At 36.7% G+C, this 20,226-nt stretch overlaps 1 protein-coding gene across 2 annotated transcripts in view; it reads left to right on the forward strand.

Annotated features, from left to right (window-relative positions):
* The window catches only part of CLTA (clathrin light chain A), a 29,641-nt gene that overhangs the window by 6,020 nt on the left and 3,395 nt on the right, over positions 1–20,226 (forward strand). For both annotated transcript variants that reach the window (XM_021004452.2, XM_021004454.2), the window contains exons 2-4: positions 8,481–8,518; positions 11,480–11,597; positions 16,055–16,166. In XM_021004452.2, coding sequence (XP_020860111.1) covers positions 8,481–8,518; positions 11,480–11,597; positions 16,055–16,166 — 268 coding nt within the window. The remainder of the gene's footprint in view (positions 1–8,480; positions 8,519–11,479; positions 11,598–16,054; positions 16,167–20,226) is intronic.

Genomic DNA, 20,226 nt, shown 5'->3' on the forward strand with positions numbered 1-20,226 from the left:
CTGTTTTTTTGAGCTGAAGATCTGTGATAAGGTTGCCCTTTCTTCACCCTCTCCCCCTCCAAAAATCGCCTAACACTTCTTTCTAGTAATAATTTTCATGCTTTCAAATGGATTATTAAGTAGATGGACTCAGTTTAGAAAGATAAAGGTCAAATGATGATATAATCTATATATTTTTAAAGAATGTGGATAAAACCAGAAGACTAGAACTAGAGTAGTACTTTTTTAAATAGAAAAACTTTGTTGTTTTTCATCCTTTCTTCTTGAAGAGGACCAATGACATCAGGAGGGTGGTGACTTACAAGTGAATTGGATTTAAGTGAGGCAGGGTTGTACAGTCATCGGCCTCCCTTTCTTCTCCAGAGTCATTCATAGTCCGGTGGCAAGACTAGGTCCAGACAACTGACAGTCCCCAGATGCAGTGGGAGGCCTTGGGCCACAGGGTTTCTTCTTACCCTGATGAGCACACACACAGTCCATTAATGATATTTGCCTTTCCAGAAACCTTTGATCTGTCCTTCGATTTGTCCTCCACTTTGTCTTCTAAATTCATTTGTAGCAGATTTTTTAAAAAATTTTTGTGTATGTTGTGGATCCCTCCAGCAGTCTGGTAAAGCCTATGGAACCCTTTTTAAATGCATAAAATAAAATATGCAATTACAAATCAAACTGATTTTATTGAAATACAGTTATCAAAATAAAGAAACAAATTTATGATCCACTGTTGATGGAGCTGTGAACTTGTCCAACCATTTTGAAGAACAATTTAGAACTGTGGCCAGAGAGCTATAAGATTGTTCATACCATTTGACCCAGCAATATAACTAGTAGGTTCTATATCCCAGAGAAATCAAAGAAAAAGGAAAAGCACCCATTTATAAGATATTTATAGCAGCTCTTTTTGTGGTGGCAAAGAATTGGAAACTAAGGGGATGCTTATCAATTGGGGAATGCTTACTTGTGGTGCTTAATTGTGATGGAATTCTGTTGTGTTAGAAGAAATGATGAGGTGCATGGTTTCAGAAAAACCTGGGAAGATTTCTCTGAGCTGATGGAAAGTGAAGTGAGCAGAACTAGTAGGATATTGTACACATAATAGCAGTACTGTAAAAATAATTGTGATAGCCTTGGTCCATGACCAGTGACTAATGATGAAAAATGCTGTTTACCTCTGAAGAGAGAACTAAGGAACTCTGAGTGCAGATTGAATCATATATTCTTTCACTTTTTTTATTTTTGTAGCTTTTTTTTTTCTTTCACAACATGGCTAATGTGGAAATATGTTTTCCCTGACTTCATATATAATGGGTACTTATGTTTTGCCTTCTCAGTGGATGGGAGGGGGGCAAGAGGGAGAAAATTCAGAACTAAAAATTAAAATTAAAAAGAAAGAAAGGAACAAGTTCATGGACTCCAAATGAAGAGCCCCTAAGGTATCAAGAGAGTGTCAGTATGGACTTGGTTAATCCTTCTGATAGTATAACAACTTAGTAGATATCTTCAAACTTCACTGTTTACTCCACATATCCAATTGCCAAGTCTTGTTCTTTATACTTCTACAATATCTCATACCTGTCCTATTCTTTCTATTCACACAGCCACCCTATATTTCAGGATCTTATCACCTCTCACCTAAATTATTCCAACAGTTTGCCTGCTTCAAATCTCTTACCTTTCCCAGCTTTCTTCCAGATAGCTACCACAGTGATTTTCTTGAAGTCAGATCTGACTGCATTTTTCTATTCACTAATCTCCACTGGTTGCCTTTTACATATAGGATTAAATATCAACCCCTTTGCATGACATTTAGAGTCCTTCACAACTTCAGCCCAACTTACTTTTCCAGACTTATACATTACTCCTCTTCATACTGTACTGGCCTTCTTACTGTTTCTCATACTTGGCACTTGGTCTCCTATTTCAATGTTTTTGTACTGCACTCTATGCCTGGAATGTACTCCCTACTCACCTCTGCCTCTTAGTATCCCTAGTTCCTGCAAGCAATTATCCTAATTGCTCTCCACCTCCCAGCTGCTAGTGTTTTGTCTCACCAAAACTTGTATCTCTTTTATTTGTTACCTATTTTTGTACATATTGACTCTTCTTGATAGATTGCAACCTCCTAGAAGGCAGGGGGTTATTAAACTTTTGTTTGGATCCGTAGAGCCCGTAGCATAGTATCTTATACATGGTGTAAGTGCTTAATAAAATGTTTATTGGTGTGATAGTCATTTGAAAGACTTAGTATTTAAATCATCAACAGCAAAATTAGTGTTTATATAATATCTAAGATTGTGTGAATCTTCACCTCCTCTGTCTTTTTTCCTAATAATTCAGTCTTTAACAGTGGAGGCTACATAGCGTATGATGACCATTTTGTATTTTTGTCTCTTATGAATCACCTTGAAGAAATAATTACTTGGTGGCCACCCTGCTGGTGATGAAGCTCTTAATAATAGTTGGCTAACACATGCCTTACTAATTCATTGTCAGAGAGTACTCCAAGCCTTTCCCACTTGATGTAGAGGCTGTCAGAGTTTGAGCATTACTGATAGTTTTTGAGGACTCAAGTTCACCTCCTGTCACCGTATTGCATTATAATAGGACTTCTGTGGAGAATAGTTTTCAAGATAACATCTGACGGATTCATGAATAAGGTATAGAGTGTCTTTTTAAAGGAAATCAGAAGTCTTCACCTGTAAAGGCAGATACATTAGAGAAGGCAAACCTGTGTGACTAAGAATTCATCTAACATCTTAGAGTATTTCCCCTTTTGTAAACTGAAGACAACACAGTACCCTACCTCACACTGTTGTGAATAATTTTATTTACCTGCCACACCTCTCAACCCCTTTCAGTCCGATTCCGTTTTTGGCAAAGATTTTTCCTAGCTTCTCAGTGATCACTTAAATGTTAAATGTTAAGGAAAGCTTCCAGATTTAGTGACAGAAACTGTTCTATTTGCCCTCCTCCATTTTTTTGTATACTGTAGCTAGAATGGCAAAAAAATATTTGAAGGAACCTGCTAAGTTTATTTTCCCTTGTAAATTATTAAACTACCTTTTATTATTCATCTAAGTACCTATCTTAGAGTTGTTTACATAAGTTTTCCATGGAAAGCAAGTAAAAACAGTTAAAGTCAAGAGAACTAGGTAAGTGTGTAGTTTCGTTACCCTTAGAGCATGGTGGCCTATACATCCTGGTCTTCCAGTAGAAGATGAAATTTAATGACAGCAGTGTTTTTACTTGCAGGTCTGACAAGGCCAACATACAGTTTTTAAAACATTTAGCAATATTTCTCCCTCCTTTTTTCCTCCTGTACTGACCGGTTCCCTGATTCTAAACTTCCATCTTTGAAATGAGTAGTTTTATACTACTGTGAATGCATGTGATACAATAGAAATATGTAATGTGTGTCCTTTGTACTTAATATTTATTTTTTTAAAATTGTTATTAATTTTACAAACATGAGCATTTCTTTGCCATGATAAATATTGCCTGCAACTTTGAATTTTTTTGAGTATATATTAAATGTAAGATGATGATTCTAACACTGCCCTGATTATTTATGATCCCTTCTGAACTTCTGCTCTCTTCTTGGAATTTCTCTTGGTACTATTACTGGCATCCTATAATTCTCCACTGAAAAAATGAAAAAGAGAGGCTCTCCTTTAAAACCAATACACACACACACACACACACACACACACTCACACTCACGTATGTATGTATGTGTATGTGTAGTCAAGCAAAACAAATCTATGCATTGTCCATGTTTGAAAATATCTGTCTCATTCTGCATCTTTTGTCTGTTGCCCTCTTCCCTTATTGGGAGGTACGAAGAGAAGATATGGACATGTTTGTTGACAGCAAGAAATGAGCCAATAGATAGGGAGATTAAAGATCAGACAAACAGTGGGGATGATAGAAGGGACAGTCTGCTGGAGGAAAAAGAGGAGAAGATGATCAAGGGTACAAGTTGCAGGTTAGCCTTGGTGAGAAGGGCCATCTTATCATTTGAGACAAGAGTGAAGGACATAGTTGGGGAAGATGTCTGAGTGAAATAAGTACTCCGTATAATAAGTTCCTTCTCCATCCTCCCCTGTCCCACCATTACCTTCCATTTATCTTTTATGTACGTAATTTATTTGCATGTTATGTCGCATTTTAGAATGTAATCTTGAAAGCAGGGACTGTGTTTTTGCCTTTCCTTTTACAAATGCTCAATTGACTGGATAATAAAAGTGCTCTTACCCTGACTTATCCCACTAGTGGAAGAGGGTGATAGACTACAGAGGCAAATGGGAGAAGCATGATTTGTCATTACTCTTCTGGAGTCCTGATTGGTCATTTAGTGAATAATAGTTTTAAAGTCTTTCACGTTTCTTATTATTTTAGAATTGTATTAGTCGTCATATAACTTGCACTTATCCGTTCTTCACTAAAAAATATTGAGAGCATTCACCCAGAGCTCCTACTTCTGCTTTCCCCTTTATCCCAACTAAGTGGCACAATGGACAGAGCTCTGGGCCTATATTCAGGACAACCTGAGTTCAAATCCAGTCTCAAACACTAATGAGCTGTGTGACTCTGGTCAAGTCACTTAACCTCTTATTGCTTCAGTTTCCTTATCTGTAAAATGAGGATGATAATAGCACCTGCCTCCAGGGTTGGTTTAGACTCACTTGGGGTTGCGACCAAACGCTGAAAGGGGCACCAGTGGAAACATTTAAAAAGCTCTGGTTTAGAGGATCAAATTAAATAATAATTATAAATCACTTAGCACGATGAGAGGGGCATGATAAGTGTGATATAAATATTAGTTGTTATTATATCATTCAGACATCTTCCCCAACTATGTCCTTCACTCTTGTCTCAGAGGATAAGATGGCCCTTCTCACTAAGGCCAAGCTGAAACTTGCATCTTTGATCATTTCCCCTCATTTTCCTCCAGCAGATTGTCCCCTCTTTCATCCCCAGTGTTTGTCTAATCTTTAATCCTCCTGTCTCCTGACTCCTTTTCCTGCTGTCTATAAATAAACACGCTCAAATCTTGTATCTCCACCCCTCATCCTCTTCTTGGCTATGCTTTTTAAAAATATATATTTTTTTATTTATTTTGTTCCCAATTACAGGTAAAATAATATAAACAATCATTTTTTAAAATTTTGCGTTCCAAATTCTCTTCCTCCCTGCTGCCCCTCCCCCTTCCTTGAGAAAGCAAGCATTTTTATTTTGATTATCCACATAAGATCATGCCAAATGTTTCCATATTTTAGCTAACCTTTTTTGAGAAAGCCATCTATAATAGGTGCTTCCATGTTGACTTTCTCCACTAGATTCTAAATCTTCTGCCGTCTGACTTCATTCAAACACAAAAATGTTCTCCCCAAAATTGTCAATGATCTCTTAATTGCCAGATCCCTGTGGTATGTACCACCCTTCTCCCAGTATCCATGCTAGCAACTTCAGTGCCATCTTTAACTTCTCATTCACACTCACCCCACATATCCAGTCTTGTCCGATTAAAGTTGCTTCTACCTTTAGAAGATTTTTCTTAAATATCTCCTTTCCATATAAACCACGTTAAGCCATTACGCTGGTACAAGCCCATATTCCAATAGTCTCCTGATTGGTTTTCGTGTCTCAAGTTTGTCATCTCTCCACTCTATCTTTCAGTTATCTGCCAAGTGATTTTCTTAAAGTATAGGTCTGACCTCTCCCCCCAATTCGCCCCCCCAGTTTAATAAATTTGGTTGTTCCCTATTCTAAGTTCAAATATAAAATGTTCTGCTTGACATTTAAATTTATTTACAGTCTAGTCTCTTTGCACCTTGCCACTCTTCATATACCTTATTCCCCTTTGCATATTTTGATCTAGCTATGCTGTCCTACCTGCTGTTCTTCCTGTATGACACTCCATCACCTGACTGTCCCCCATTTCACTTGTGCCTCCTGGATTCCCTGGGCTCCTTAAGGACAGCTTAAACTCTGCTTTCTAGAGGAGTCCTCCCGTTCTGCATTAGTGCCCCACCACCAATTACCTTCTATTTATCTTGTACGTATAGTTATTTGCAAGTTGTGTCCCATTTTAGAACTTCTTGAAGTCAGGGACTATGTTTTTGCCTTTCTTTTTATCTACAGCTTTTGGCACATGGTAAATGCTTATTAGCTGACTGGTTGATGGAATTGTTCTTAGTCTGTTATCTCTGCATACATTCATACAAGTCCTTTGAGGTTTCTCTGAATCTGTCATTTTCACCATTTCTTACAGCACAGTAGTACTCCATGATGTTCACAATTTGTTCATCTATTTTCCACTTGTTGGAAATTCACTGTGTTTCCAGTTCTTTGGTATAATAAAAGTTGCCACTATAAATACTTTGGTGCATATGCATCCCTTTATCTCTTTGTGGTACATGATTTTGCTTGCTTGGTACCTCATCTCTTGTTTCTTGTTCCTCACAGTAGCTTATTTATTCATTTTTACTTGAAAGCTCTTGATTTTGGCTATGATTTGGGATTTCTTTCTGGTGACGTTACCTCACGTCTCTCACCTTCAATCTATTCTCTCTCTGCCAAAGTGCTTTTCTTAAAGAATAAGTTGGACCACTTTAGAAAGAGAAAAGAATTATCTTTTTACTTTGCCCTCTGGTTTGAGCAGATCTTTACAGTTTTGTTTTATGATTTCTTGAAATATAATGTCCCAGGAGGTGTTTTCACAGAGTCCTGGTATTCTTAGGCTTAATAACTTACATTTTTTATTTTTTTTCCATGGAATCCACTACTTAAAAGTTTTTCACCTTTTGTTCTAACCTGTTCTCCTAATTTTTTTCTTTTGCAGTTCTTATTTCAATTCTATTTTCAATCTCTTAATCTCTTCAGTACTTCCACATATTTTTCAAGTCTTTATGGCCAAGCTACTTGTTTTCTCTGAGGCTCTCTCCATACTTGATGTGGAAGTATTCTCTTTATGAACTTTTATTTCTAGCCTCACTACTTGATTTTAGACTTTGTTCTAGAGCCAGGCTTTGGTTTTCTTCCCTCTGTAGGCTAGATGTCGTTCCTGATCTGAATAGGGTAGCTAGTAAGCCCTAATCCTCATCTCAGTCACTTATTTCTGTCTCAGTTCTCCTGGAGATCTAGGATGCTTGCTAGCCTTGGTCCATACTTGTATCTTTGTCCATGTACAATTGCCAGGTGGAGGTTGGTTCCATCTCCACTGTGGTCCTGGCAACCTTTAGCTAGATGTTGGGGATCAACTCCCCTACTGTGCTCAGAGAAGCATTCAATTGATGCCTTTGTCTCCTTCCCCGCACAGTGACCTAACAGGGTTTGTTCTGTCTCCCAGTTCTGTTCAAAGACATCAGGGTTTCAGCCCCAGTTACCAGACCTCGTTATTGGTTTCCAACCTTCTTGTAGCATGAGCATCTCCAGAGAGCATCTTTTTGCTCTCTGTATTATCTACCCTTTTACCAGTTCTACAGACTTTGGGTTATATATTTTTGGAGTGATGCTAACTTCTGTTTTCCTTTGGTTTTCTTGATTGCTTTGTCTGGTACCCTTTTTAGATATTTGCTGTGCTGGTGTCTGGGAGAATTAAGATTTTCTGTGACTTTGCACGGTACTATCTTAACTGGAAGACTTGTATTTAATTTTAAAATAGAAAGTATAACTAACTAGTAACTAGAGTAAATTATTGTATTCCGCGACATAGAACAAGAACATTAGAGTTACAAAGGTCTGAGGCAGGAAAGATTGCTTTTTCCTGGAATAAGAGAGAACATCATAGAAGGCTTTGTGGGACATTGGAGCTGGGCTTTGAAGGAGGGATTGGATTTTCAAAGGTGAAGAAAGGATGCAAAGTGGGCAAATGGAATTGGTCTGTATGCTCTAAGCCTAGAGCAAAGGTGAACAAAGGAACAAAAGTGCTCCGTAGGTACAAGAAGTATGGTAAGTCCATAAGAAGGAGTAAGGTGGAAAAGATGAAGATGCTAAAGAGGGTCTGGAATGTTTAGACATGAGAGATCCTACAGGAGAGTGGCATGACCATATTTGTGCATACACTTGCTAATGTGGTATAAAAGATGAATCAAAGTGAAAAAGACGGCCAGTTTGGAGACTAGTTTTACTGTTGAACTTGATGGAGTAACAGGGACAGTGTCTTTTGTTTTCTCTCTCACTCCTCCCTCCCCACTTCCTAAATACTCAGTTAAATACATGGCTATATAGAACCAATGTGTTGTTGAGTTTAAAGGTTTCAGTGTAGCATTGCTTAAGTAAGTGCTTCTGGATTTCTTTGATTTAAAAAAAAAAACACATATGTATATGTTTTATGTAATTCATTTCCCCTTCCACACAGTTGATAGTTCCGTGATCCTTTTACTGTATTTTCTCATTTTTGATTACAAACTGAATTCGTTTATTCTTTATGACTCCTCCTGTGATCAGCCTTGAAATTGATATCTTGTGTCTTACAGATGCTATTGATGGAGTGATGAATGGAGAATACTACCAGGTAACAAAGTTAAAATGCCCTCAAATGTATTTCATTAGAAGTTTAGAGTGATCTATTTCTTTTGTTAACTTTGCTTTTTTGATTTGCTTAGGAGTGAATAGCACATTAACAATGGAAAGATTTTGAGAGCAAGTTGTGGTTGGTAAGAATAGGTTACACGTACAACATTTTAAGGTTTACAAGTACTTACAAAGGGGAAAGGATATGGAACTGAGACTTAGGGTTCTGGTCCTGGATCTGCCACTAATTAGTTTTGTTGAGTTTAGATAAGACACAATTTTTAGTGGGCCTTAATTATTTTGTCTGCAGAATGCGAGGGCTAGGACTAGATCTCAGGTTTCCTTTCTGCTCAGAAATCCTAGGGGAGAGTATACAACAGAATGAAAAAAAAATATTGCTTAAGACAATTAAGTGCCCAATATTTTTACAGGGGATCCATGTGCTGGCTTAACTCATTTTCTGCTCTGCTTTACTTGTCATTTCAGTAACCAAAGGGAAGAAAGTCTGTGTACTTCTCCCTCCATCTATTTACCATTACCACGTTATCTTAAATAAGTGTGTCTTATAAGTACTACATCTGTTTGGTTGCCCATTTTCAGTAACTAGTAGTAATATGTAAATTTACACAAGACAATAATTTAAGATTCATTAGTTACACACAACTGAGGCTCTATTCCATGGAACATTGAAAATATAATGGGTATTAACTAGTCCCTTCATTTCAGAATGCTCTCCAGTTGTTAGAATTGTGGTGATGCCAGAGAAGACTTAATGAAGCAAACTTCTCCTTTTAAAAACAATAAATTGAAACAAGACCAAAGAAACTCGAAACAGAACCTGTTGTACTTCTCAGAAATAAAGAGGGCAATGAAAATTTACACTTTGGCAATAGTATTGAATCTCTTCCTTTTCTAATGAAGGTTGAACTTTTTAAATATACCCAGATGAAACTATCCCCATAAAAGATCAAATTTGAGTTTTAAAAACTGGACTGGTAATAGCATTAAAATGAAAGGTAGCAAAGGAATTAGTATAATTCTGGGATGCAGATGGTAAAAGTTTATGTTTTTATTTAGCAAAGAGAAAACAATGTTCTGAACTAACCTTTATTTCCTCCCTCTCTGCCCTCAGTAGAAAAATATTTATTACATTTGAGCCTGTTCCATAAATATTGTCAGTTCTTAAAATTATGGTCGTTCTTTAATTTGTTTGTTCTCTGTTATCTTCTTTCTTAAGAGTTGTATGAACCTATTTAAAAAACTGTTTATTGTTTATATTAGAATAAATTTCTTTATTACATTCATGAGGCTTTTGCCTTTTTGTGGGAAATATGACTTCTTACAAGCCAGCCATACTGAAAACAGCTGCATTACATGTTCTACTCTAGAGCCTCAGTGCATGGAAGTGAGACTCACAACATCTGTCTTGAGATGTTGAATTGCAAGTCTCAGCTCTTAAGGATCTGTGTTATATTTTCCTGGTAACACTGATAATCCTTTTCAGCCTTTCCACCCGTTCATGTTGTGGGGGACTTGAGGACATTGAGATCCTCTGAGATCCATAATAACGACTGGAAGAACCCATTTCCGGAGCAGTGACCTTTTATTTAAATACACTGCTAACTAAAGGAGCCTACACTATCACATGATTCTGTAAAGGAATAGAAACAGTCAATTATTGGGGCCATTTTATTGCATCATTGTGTTCTAGTTTGATTTCTGGTATACTTGTTCCTTTGGAATAAGTGTGTGTATATTGATAGGTATTTTTCTGTCTTTAACAGACAGTGCGGTACAGTAGAAAGAGCCCTTGCCTTGGAGTCAGATTTGGATCTCGGCTCTGGGCCCTGCTCCTTACTGTCCATGTGATCTTGGGCAAGTCACTTAACCCCTCAGAACCTGCAAAGTGAGGGGCTTGGAGTAAGCCAACCTGTTGTGATTGATGGAAGGAACCTAGTATGTTTATCTAGGAAAAGAGAAGACTCAGGGAAATGAGAGCTGTTTTCCAGTATATGAAGGACTGTCATGTAGAAGAGGGATTAGAGTTATCCTCTGGCCCCAGATGGCAGAACCACAGGAATCTGAATTAGTTAAAAATGAAGAAAGGCAAATTTAAGCTAAATATTAGGAAAAACTTCCTAATAATTAGAGCTATCCAGAAGTGGAATGGGCTTCATCAAAAGGTGACAGGTTCCACACCCTTTGAGGTAAAGGCTGGATGACCACTTGTTGCTAATGTTATATTTTGTGCTAGGTTGGACTAGATGGCTACCACAGTCCTGCTAAGTCTTAAATTCTGTGACTTCTAAGGTCCCTTCTCACTCAAAATCTGTCACCTTGTGATTCATTTATTTACTTATTTAGAAGACAGGTTTTGTATATAACACAATTAAATCTGAAATATTCTAAAAATCAACTGAGTAAGGTGGTGTTTATTGAATGAATGGTTTCACTGTTTTCCGATAGTCTTGTCCTGTACCTGACTATTCTTTCATGTGGTACTTGTAAGAATTTCTGAGTGTCTCTTCTAATTACATTTACCCATTATCTGGTTTCTTACACTTAACTCAAATGTACCCGTATGTTTTTCTCAACATTCATCAGTCATCTTAAGGATTTTCTGCCTACTCAGATATTTTTGGATAATTGGTTATTAATAACTTGAACAAATTTAGGTCACTAAAAGGAAACTTCTACCTCTTTTCTGTTTCTCAGATATACCTTAGACTGCTCTATTCTGGAATTAACCACTTTATTCAGATTTCTCTTTAATATGGCTTATACCAAACTAATCACCATTGTCTGCTTCTCTCAGTGATCTGCTCTGAGTATTATTGCACACACTTTGTTGTTATTCTTAAGTGTCAGCACTAAACCATGCAGAAGAAGGCAATTTAAATTTGAACTGATTCTATTGACGTACTTTATAATAATCTAACACTTTGTATCTTTTTGTGTAAAGGAGAGTAATGGTCCAACCGATAGTTACGCAGCTATTTCACAAGTGGATCGATTACAGTCAGAACCAGAGAGTATCCGTAAATGGAGAGAAGAACAAATGAAACGTCTGGAAGTCCTCGGTAATCCTTTTGTAATTCTTTTCCAAGTTTATATTAGCTAAAGCAACATAATTTTCCCCTTATTTAGTTTAAGTTTATATGATATTTATATTTAGCCTAATGCAATAGTTTCTAATGCTAATTGTTCACATCTTTGAAGCATTTAGAATCTTGTTTGACTCTTGACTTTGGGTTGATGTTTTCTTTCACTGGAAGGGCAATGTATAATTGTATATGTAACTAGTATCTTGGTTTGATATGTATTGGAGACAGTGAGATATGGGAAGGAGGAGGCACATGAGGGAAAGTGTTCCAAAGTGTATAGTTTGCTCTGAAATCTTATGCACATTTAGTGCATACATGTCTCTGTTGTAGGGGCCAAATCAGAAACACACAGGTTCCTCAGAGATTCTAGCTCTGAGTAGATTAGTCTTATTCTTCCTATTCCCTTTATTCCAGAATATTTGAAGTGGTTATGTTTGGCCTACATTTGAAGAGAGCTTCCCTTTGATTATTTTCTGTCTCCTAAAAATTAATAGGAAGATGAAGGAAGGGAGATTTTTCAAATTATTGCTCTTGTGACAAAGCTAGGACATATGAAAATCAAGAGGGAAAATGTTGGGATGCGTCATTTTTGTATTGAATTCTTCACTCCATTATAAATGTTTAATTATTGTGATGCATATTTTGTTTCCTCCCTTGTCCCATTTCTGTTCTTATCCCCCAAGAGTCTTGAGTATTACTATTGCCGACCTGACTAGCAGTTGCCAACGCATTGTTGCCAAAAGACGTAGCCCTGTTTCTGAATATTTCTCCCTCTCATTATGGCCTGTGTTGATGATCAGAACTTGCTGAGAGACAAAACACAAATTGAATCAGATTGCATTATTAAGGTTTGATAGAGCTAATTTTGAATTTCACAGGAAATTTTAATTTATCTGTCTATTAGAATTAGAAATTATCTTATCTAATTTCTATCTATCTTAGCTTCCATTTGATAACAAAATTATAGTTTTGTAACAACTCTATGAATGTCCCATCCATTCATGTATACCTGAGAGCATAGTATTCTAGTAATTAGCTACCAGTTACCCAATCTGTTGCTGGTATAAAAAAAGTATTATTTGAAACCTAAAAATGTATTATTATTCATCTGCCACCCACTACTATTCCTATGAATAGTAAACTCCTACCATCTGTTTCTCTTCTTATCCTTTATTACTCAGTCATCAGCCGCCTAGGAACAGCCTCTCCCTGAGCCCTACCTCCTGTTCTTTCTTCCCAGTGCTCCTCCACATTACCCCCTCCATGTTCTACTCCAACTCCGCTCACCCCTTCCAGGGTGCTTACCAGAATTCCCATTGCATAGTGAACATGCTCTCCATACTGCCCCTTTTTCTCTCATACTTCTTCTATTTCTGTCCTCACTGAGACCTGCCATGCCCCAGAAGATAACTCCCTCCCTCCCTTCTTTCCTCTTTCCCTCTTTTTTCCTCCTGTCTCTTTCTCTACCCTCTCTCACACACACACACACACACACACACACACACACACACACACACACACACACACACACACTTCCTTGCTTTCAGCTGCCACTTCCAAACTTTTCTTTTGCTACTGTCACTTGAACAAATCCTTTTCCTTTAAAAAAAAAAGGTATCAGAATGTCCCTCTTTGTTCAGACGATGACAGTGTTGTCTGCCAACCAGATCATTCTTTCTCATTGTACTCCCTGAAAACTAAAAAAAAAAAAGCCTGGGTGCTAGTTCAAGAAATAGATGAAAACTGCTAAGATTTATTAAGGTGAAGGGAAGAGAGTTTTACTGATCATTTTCTGAAATTAGCCTCCAAAGGAAAAACCCCAGGAATGAAAACCACAACCTGGAACTTTCATGTCAAAGAAAAAATACTGGCAGCATACAAAAAGAAGCTGTATGTTTTTAGTTGGGCTGTAGGGGGTGGCAGAGTGATGCCAAAATGGGGAACCATTAAAACATTTTTTAAAATTCACAGAAGGAAGCACAGTCAAGCTCGACAGTTTCCAAAGTAGTATGTGGCATTTATATACTTTTTTGAAAAAGTCATATGAAATGGAAAGGAGACGAGAGGAACCCAGAGTTACCAGTAATCCCTTAAATTACGTTTTAAAATACACATACAAAGCTAAATTTAAAAGTTTTAGTTTAATTGTTCAAATCTTTTATATAATTTGAGCACTACCACTTTTTGAAGTAAGAAATACAACTTTTTTCTGCTGTAAATTTCTGATATATTTGTTCTCCTTCACAGTCACTAGAGTCATGGGGTAAAATGGTCCCTTATCTGAATGATCCATTTTATTAAAACTTTTCTGATTTTACCCTTGTATAAGTCAAATGAGGTGTTTACAATTTGGAGTCTGGATCTCAAAGAAAATAAAATTTTCTTTGCTTTATTAGTTTATGCAAGGGAACTCAAGGTGTATTCAATGATGCTATTTGTTTTCACTCCTCTACATTGTGAAACTTTTTGTCATAGGATTAGTTGACCCCATTATCCACTTTCCCTCTGACCCCCAGAAAATAGTTGATTTTTTTTGGGGGTGGGGGGCAAGGCAGTTGGGTTTAAGTGACTTGCCCAGGGTCACACAACTAGTAAGTGTCAAGTATCTGATCTGAGACTGGATTTGAAGTGAAGTCCTCCTGACTCCAAGGCCAGTGCTTTATCCACTGCGCCAACTAGCTGCCCCAGAAAATATTTAATTAACAGCCTCTTCACGGGCACTCGTCCACGGCGCAGCAGCACCAGGCTGCCCACATTGCACAGTTGCTTCTGTGCTTTTTCCTTCCACCCCTAGGAGAGTGTGTGTCCTTATGTGATAGTCACATTCCATCTGTTAAAAAGAGGGAGATTCTGGCTTCCTTCTTACCTGTAATCCTTTAATTTCTCTTCCCCTAATTGTAGGTTATGGTCATCTCTAAAATCTAATTCTTAGTCCTCCATTTTTCTCCAGTGAAATTCATCCACTTTAGTCAGAACAGTGATACAGAAACATGTTTATGTAGGCATAGCTCTGAAAGATAAAATTATATGGTTATTTCAGTCAACATCCAGAAGGAAACCTCTAAGTTCTCCCTTCCCCGATCCCAAGTTCCTCATTTTCCAAAAGGGTTCATTGTCTTGGGATATCGTATTTCCAAGTGACTTCTTTGATAAATGCACCCAGCTTATCTGTTTTTCTTTGGGGATCTTTCCTCTGCTCCCAAACGACATATTCTGTCGTATGGGGAGGATAAGGTTGCTTAACGTTCACTTTCATTGTAAGTTGTACCAGCTTGGTCATTGTCATACTACTGCTAGTTTTCCTAACATATGCCCTTGCCCCAGCTCCTTCCTTTGTTTTCCTAAAAGTTGTCATTTAGATTTTGTTTTGAAGTTAAAGTATTTCCAATAATTTTGTGGTTATTTTTATTTATAATCTATATTCAGTCATTGTCACTTGTTATTCTTTGTATTATTGTGGCATTTTCACAATAATAAAATATTAGAGCTATAAAGGAACCTTCAGTCATTTAGTTGAACCCCCTACCTTTTATGGATCATAAGTAGATGTCCAAAGATATGGTGACTTGTTCATTTGGTAGCATAGTTGGGCCTGTAATCGAGGTCTCCTAGTCAGCTTTTCTTTTTACTACAATATGTTGATACTCAAAAAAAAAACCTGTGAGATAAACAGTAAGCAGGGAAAGCATTATTGCGCATGTTGCGCCACTCTTTCCTCTTTTTTGTTTAATATGAGGATATGGAGGCTTGAAGGAGTTGTGATTTTACCCAAAGTCACATGGCTAGTAAGTGACAGAGCCAGAATTAAAATCCAGGTCTTCTGATTTCCAGCCCAATATTTCTCAGTATACCATGTTGCCTTTGGGAAATGGAAGGAATCTGTGGCACCTATAATCCAGAAATTGTATTTGTCTGTAGAATTTATTTCTCCACTGATTTAGAATCTGGTCTGGGAAGTCAAATATTAAGACTATGAAAACCCAACTTGGACAACTTTTCTCTCTCAACCCCTTACTCCCCTCCCAGTCCAGCTTCCTGTTCCCTATACTAATTATGTATAGTGAATGCTTGCATTTAACCTATAGCATGAAATCAGTGCTGTATGTTTTCAGATTGAGACAACAGACTTACCCAAGTTTTGTCTGATTCTTCTGGGGATTGTCAAGTCAGGTTGTGGTTGTTTCAATTTAAGCTTTTTCCCAAACCTTTGAGTATAGGATGAAGAAACCATAACCTCTTGCCCTTCTAATTCCTCCCTAACTATAGGCTACAGTCATAGAACAAATAAATGGTATTAATAACAGGGTGGTTTTTAGAATAGATAATAATAGAGACTACCTAGCTAATGGCTAAAAAGCCTTAGTATCTGTTATTTTTAAATAAACTATAAATAAACTAATGTATAAAGTTTCTACTGTATTCCTTCTCCAAAGATGCTAATTCTCAGAAGCAGGAAGCAGAATGGAAAGAAAAAGCAATAAAAGAGTTGGAAGAATGGTATGCAAGGCAAGATGAACAGCTACAAAAAACAAAAGTAAATAACAGGTAAGTTCAAAGGGGGTAAAACAACAAAGCTTCCAACATGAAATAATGTAAGTGCCACATTTTCAGATTTCTGTTGAATTTCATCATCCTGGTAGCTATATTTTGATGTTCTTTCTTGCCTCCAACTTACCTTGTATATAAGTTTACTGAAATAATCACAAGAAGTGTGTGAGAGCTTAGGCTTGCATGTTTTAATTTCATCATCAAACACACATAGCTGTTTTAGGATATTTAGAATTAGGACCTAAGTTTGAGTTCTGGCTGTACTCCTTATTCCTCTGTCACTTCGAGCAAGTAATTTAACCTTGCCGGACCATAATTCCTCACCTGTATTGAGGGTGTTATACTAATAGATGGCCTCTGGGTTCTCTTCCATCTCTAAATCTATGATCCTGTGACAAGTAAACATAATAAAGACTTAGAACTAAATTCTAATGTGAGCATTAGTTCTGTTCTCTAGGACTAGCCTTAAAGAGTTCCATGCTGTAGAATTGTGTTTTTATTTGGTTACCATGACATTCACTGCAGTACATCTAGTTCACTAAATTTTTCTCTAGTCCTTGTCTGGATCCTATTTATCTCTTCTGGGAAATTTTGGCGACATGGTTTGTGGCATCTTCTTTGTTTAATCTCTTAAAAGGGAAGAAAATATAGAAACTCTTGGCATTTTTATTCTTTGACTATAAAAAAGCAGTAGTTATCTTTAATTCCCTCTTCTATTTCTACCTCAGTTAATCTAAATTTCACCAGAAAACAGATTCTCAAATTGCTTAAACAGTAAGACTTATGAAATTAAAAGGAGAGGAGAAAAAGGGAGTATTTTGTCACTTTCGTGAAAATAACTATTCTCCTTTTTCTTTCAAAACATTGACTAATTCACTTCCTCCTCTTGGACAGCTTTGGTGGAAAGTTAGGCTGGAAATTTATGGTAATTATTCACAAAATTTTAGGGCTCCTGCTCATCGAGTCAAATTTGCTTAATGCAGGAATGTCTTCTATACTCTGTTTGAGAAATGGTCACCCAACTTCTACTGAAATATTTCTAGTAAAAGAAACTTGCCTCAAAGTTTCATCATTATTATTATTATAATAATTATTCATTATCTTCAGTTATCAGAGTCCTTAATCATCTTCCTTGTAACTACTATCCATTGGTTCTGTTTCTGTCCTCTAGAACAGAGGTGTCGAACTCTAGATGAGGGGGCCTGACCAGATTAAAATGGAATTAGGAAATATTTTTTAAAATTAATAAAAAAAAATACAGTGTAACATAGATAATGTTAATTTGGGGTTTTCTAAGTCAATGTACTCCATTCAGGAATTTGTTTCTATTTGAGTTTGACACTACCAATCTTTTGCCCCTTCATACAACCCTTAAAAATTTTGTCTTTTCCTTCTTTTTTCTTCTCCTCCCCTCCCCGTCTTCTCTTCTCCAGATAAAAGATCCCATGACATGGTTTCTAGGCACTTTGCCACATCTTTGAGATCTCTGACCCTTTAAAGTATAGCTCCCAGAATCAAACATGCTTGCACCAGTTAGTCTACATAGACAGTAGTGTCATCATGCCTTTCTTGCCTGGAAGGTTTTGATAGCAGTAGCATCTTAGCTTGTTTGAGCTAAACCCCCAGAGCTTTCATATGAATTTATGCCTAAGTCTTGCCCATTACCTATTTATACCATTCATTTTTTTCTTGCAGGCAGTGGGAAAGGGATCTTAAAAGCAGATTCAAATCTGTTAAAGAGTGTTTCAGCACCTACTTGCATTACACTACAAACTTGTGTTTTGTTTTGTTTTACACTGGAACTCTTCTATGGCTAAGAAAATATAAATACCACATGGACATTGTATTAACAAGATTTGAATTATACCTGAGTTTTTTGTTCTAAATAAATGATATAAAGAATTTAAAATTACAGAAATTGGAAACTAATTCGCCTTCCATAATCATTTGTCACCAAGTTGGCTTCAGAGTGATGGATTTTTCCAGCACAATAACTCTTGAGGACCATCCACTAAGTTATAGTAGGATTGTGAAATGTATTGGTGGAGGAGATACGCATGAATGAAATCACATTTCCTTGAAATATTGAGGAAGCAACAGCATGATATAATTTGTGACAGCAAATATTTTTTCTTAACCCTTGGTCCAAGGGCTACATGTAGTACTCTGAAGAGCTTAATGAATGTGGGTTTTTTATTGGCCACCCCTGAACCAGTTGTTTAAGTGGCTCTGCACCAAGTCTGACTCTTCGATTAGCGTCTTACTCTTAGTATTCTTCTACAGTCATTCCTTATTTCTCTTTCTCTAAGCACTCTTGGGCCCTGACCTGAGTTGAAGAGAAGAACTGAGCTGAGTGTCTTGAAGAACATTTTCTCTTGGCAGACTCTTCAGGGAGATTTGGGGGAAGTGGAGGGAGGTGGTGTTCAGAAAGGTGTATACAAATTTAAATTCTTTGAGGGCAGGAACTGTTTCCCTCTTGTCTTTCTATCTCCATTGTATGTTAAAATAGTAAGAGCTTAATAAATGTTTTGTCACTAATCCATGACTAAACTCCCTAGGAAGGTGATATGGTAATCCTTCTCAATTGAAGAATGTCTGTATTCATTCTGTAAACACTGAGGCTTTCATGTTTGAGTTTATTCATAATAGGGTTCAGAAAAGTGAGTAAAAGCTTCTCCAATTTTGATAAATCATTTCTGTTCATTAGTGGAAAGGACATTGGCGTGGGAAATAGGAGAACCACGTTTAAGCTCCCAATTCCAAGTCTTACTTGATAGATATATAGATATAGATGTCTGTGTGTGTGTGTGTGTGTGTGTGTGTGTGTGTGTGTGTGTGTCTCTCTCTCTGTCTCTCTCTCTCTCTCTCTCTCTCTCTCTCTCTCTCTCTCTCTCTCTATATATATATATATATATATATATATATATATCTGTCTTTCTAGATATAGATGGATAGATACATATATATATGTAGATATGTATCTCCTTCACTTGTCTGGATCACGTGGGTGGCTAGACCTCTGACATTGAGTGTTTGAGATTAGATAACAGGATTTACCTGTTTGATTAGAAATAGCGAATTTTGGTTGAAATGAGTATATTGATGTTCTTTTCTCTAAAGTTAAAGAATGGTGAGTTTATATAACGGTTTTGCTCTCCACTTGAAAAAACTCCTTCCTGAAAAATTCATTATATATTTTATTACCGAGCTAGTTCTTTCACCAAATTGTATTTTATTTCTTTATTTTTGTTTAAATCCTGATAAAACTTGACTTTTTAAGGCAAGGCAAGAGGGAAGGATTATTTTAATAGCTTCGGTGACTTTGTAAGAAAATTAAATCATCTATATGGATTATAGAAGTGAGAGAATTTAAGGAAACAAACCCAATTATTACTGTCATTTAAGAGTTATTCTTCATTTTAGTTGGGTTGATATGTAAGCCTTGTTAAGATGCTTGGGCAGTAAGCATTTAAAAAAAATAGATGAGAATGCAGACCACTGAACATATTATATTGACTAGGCCTAGATATCTTAATTTCATAAGTTAAATATATTTAACCTTAAATAGGTTCCCTTATGGGGACTATATTACATTTAATTCACAACTGAATGATTGGCAGACTTTTTTTGGTATGGGGGTGATAGATGAGTTAGCAGTAGTGATAATTCTAGTCCATGTTATCCTTGAAGTAAGGGATTCGTTGGAACATGGGCCTCTTTCCCCCCTCATCCCACTCCTTTTCAAGATCCTTCTTTTTCTTTTTCATAACCAGGTGACAGTTAAGTTGGGGTATCCATTGACTCTTTTATAACCAAGTCAATCAGTTTACTGCTTATATTTTTCTTTATCTAGTATGTATAGATTCTTAAGCTGATTACTAGGCTGAACTAGTATATTGAGTTATGATATCAACTAGATTATTTGAGAAGTTATGGTAATATGGATAATTTTTAAAGGGACGAAGGTGGAGAGCTATTTTATATGTTAGCTAAAGATATACTGCATTGGGAGTCAGAAAGCAGTACAAGTTTCTGCTCTGACATTTAATCCTAGTGC

This window comes from Phascolarctos cinereus, unplaced genomic scaffold (assembly GCF_003287225.1).
Source record: "Phascolarctos cinereus isolate Bilbo 61053 unplaced genomic scaffold, phaCin_HiC Scaffold_4;HRSCAF=312, whole genome shotgun sequence".
Lineage (NCBI taxonomy): Eukaryota > Metazoa > Chordata > Mammalia > Diprotodontia > Phascolarctidae > Phascolarctos > Phascolarctos cinereus.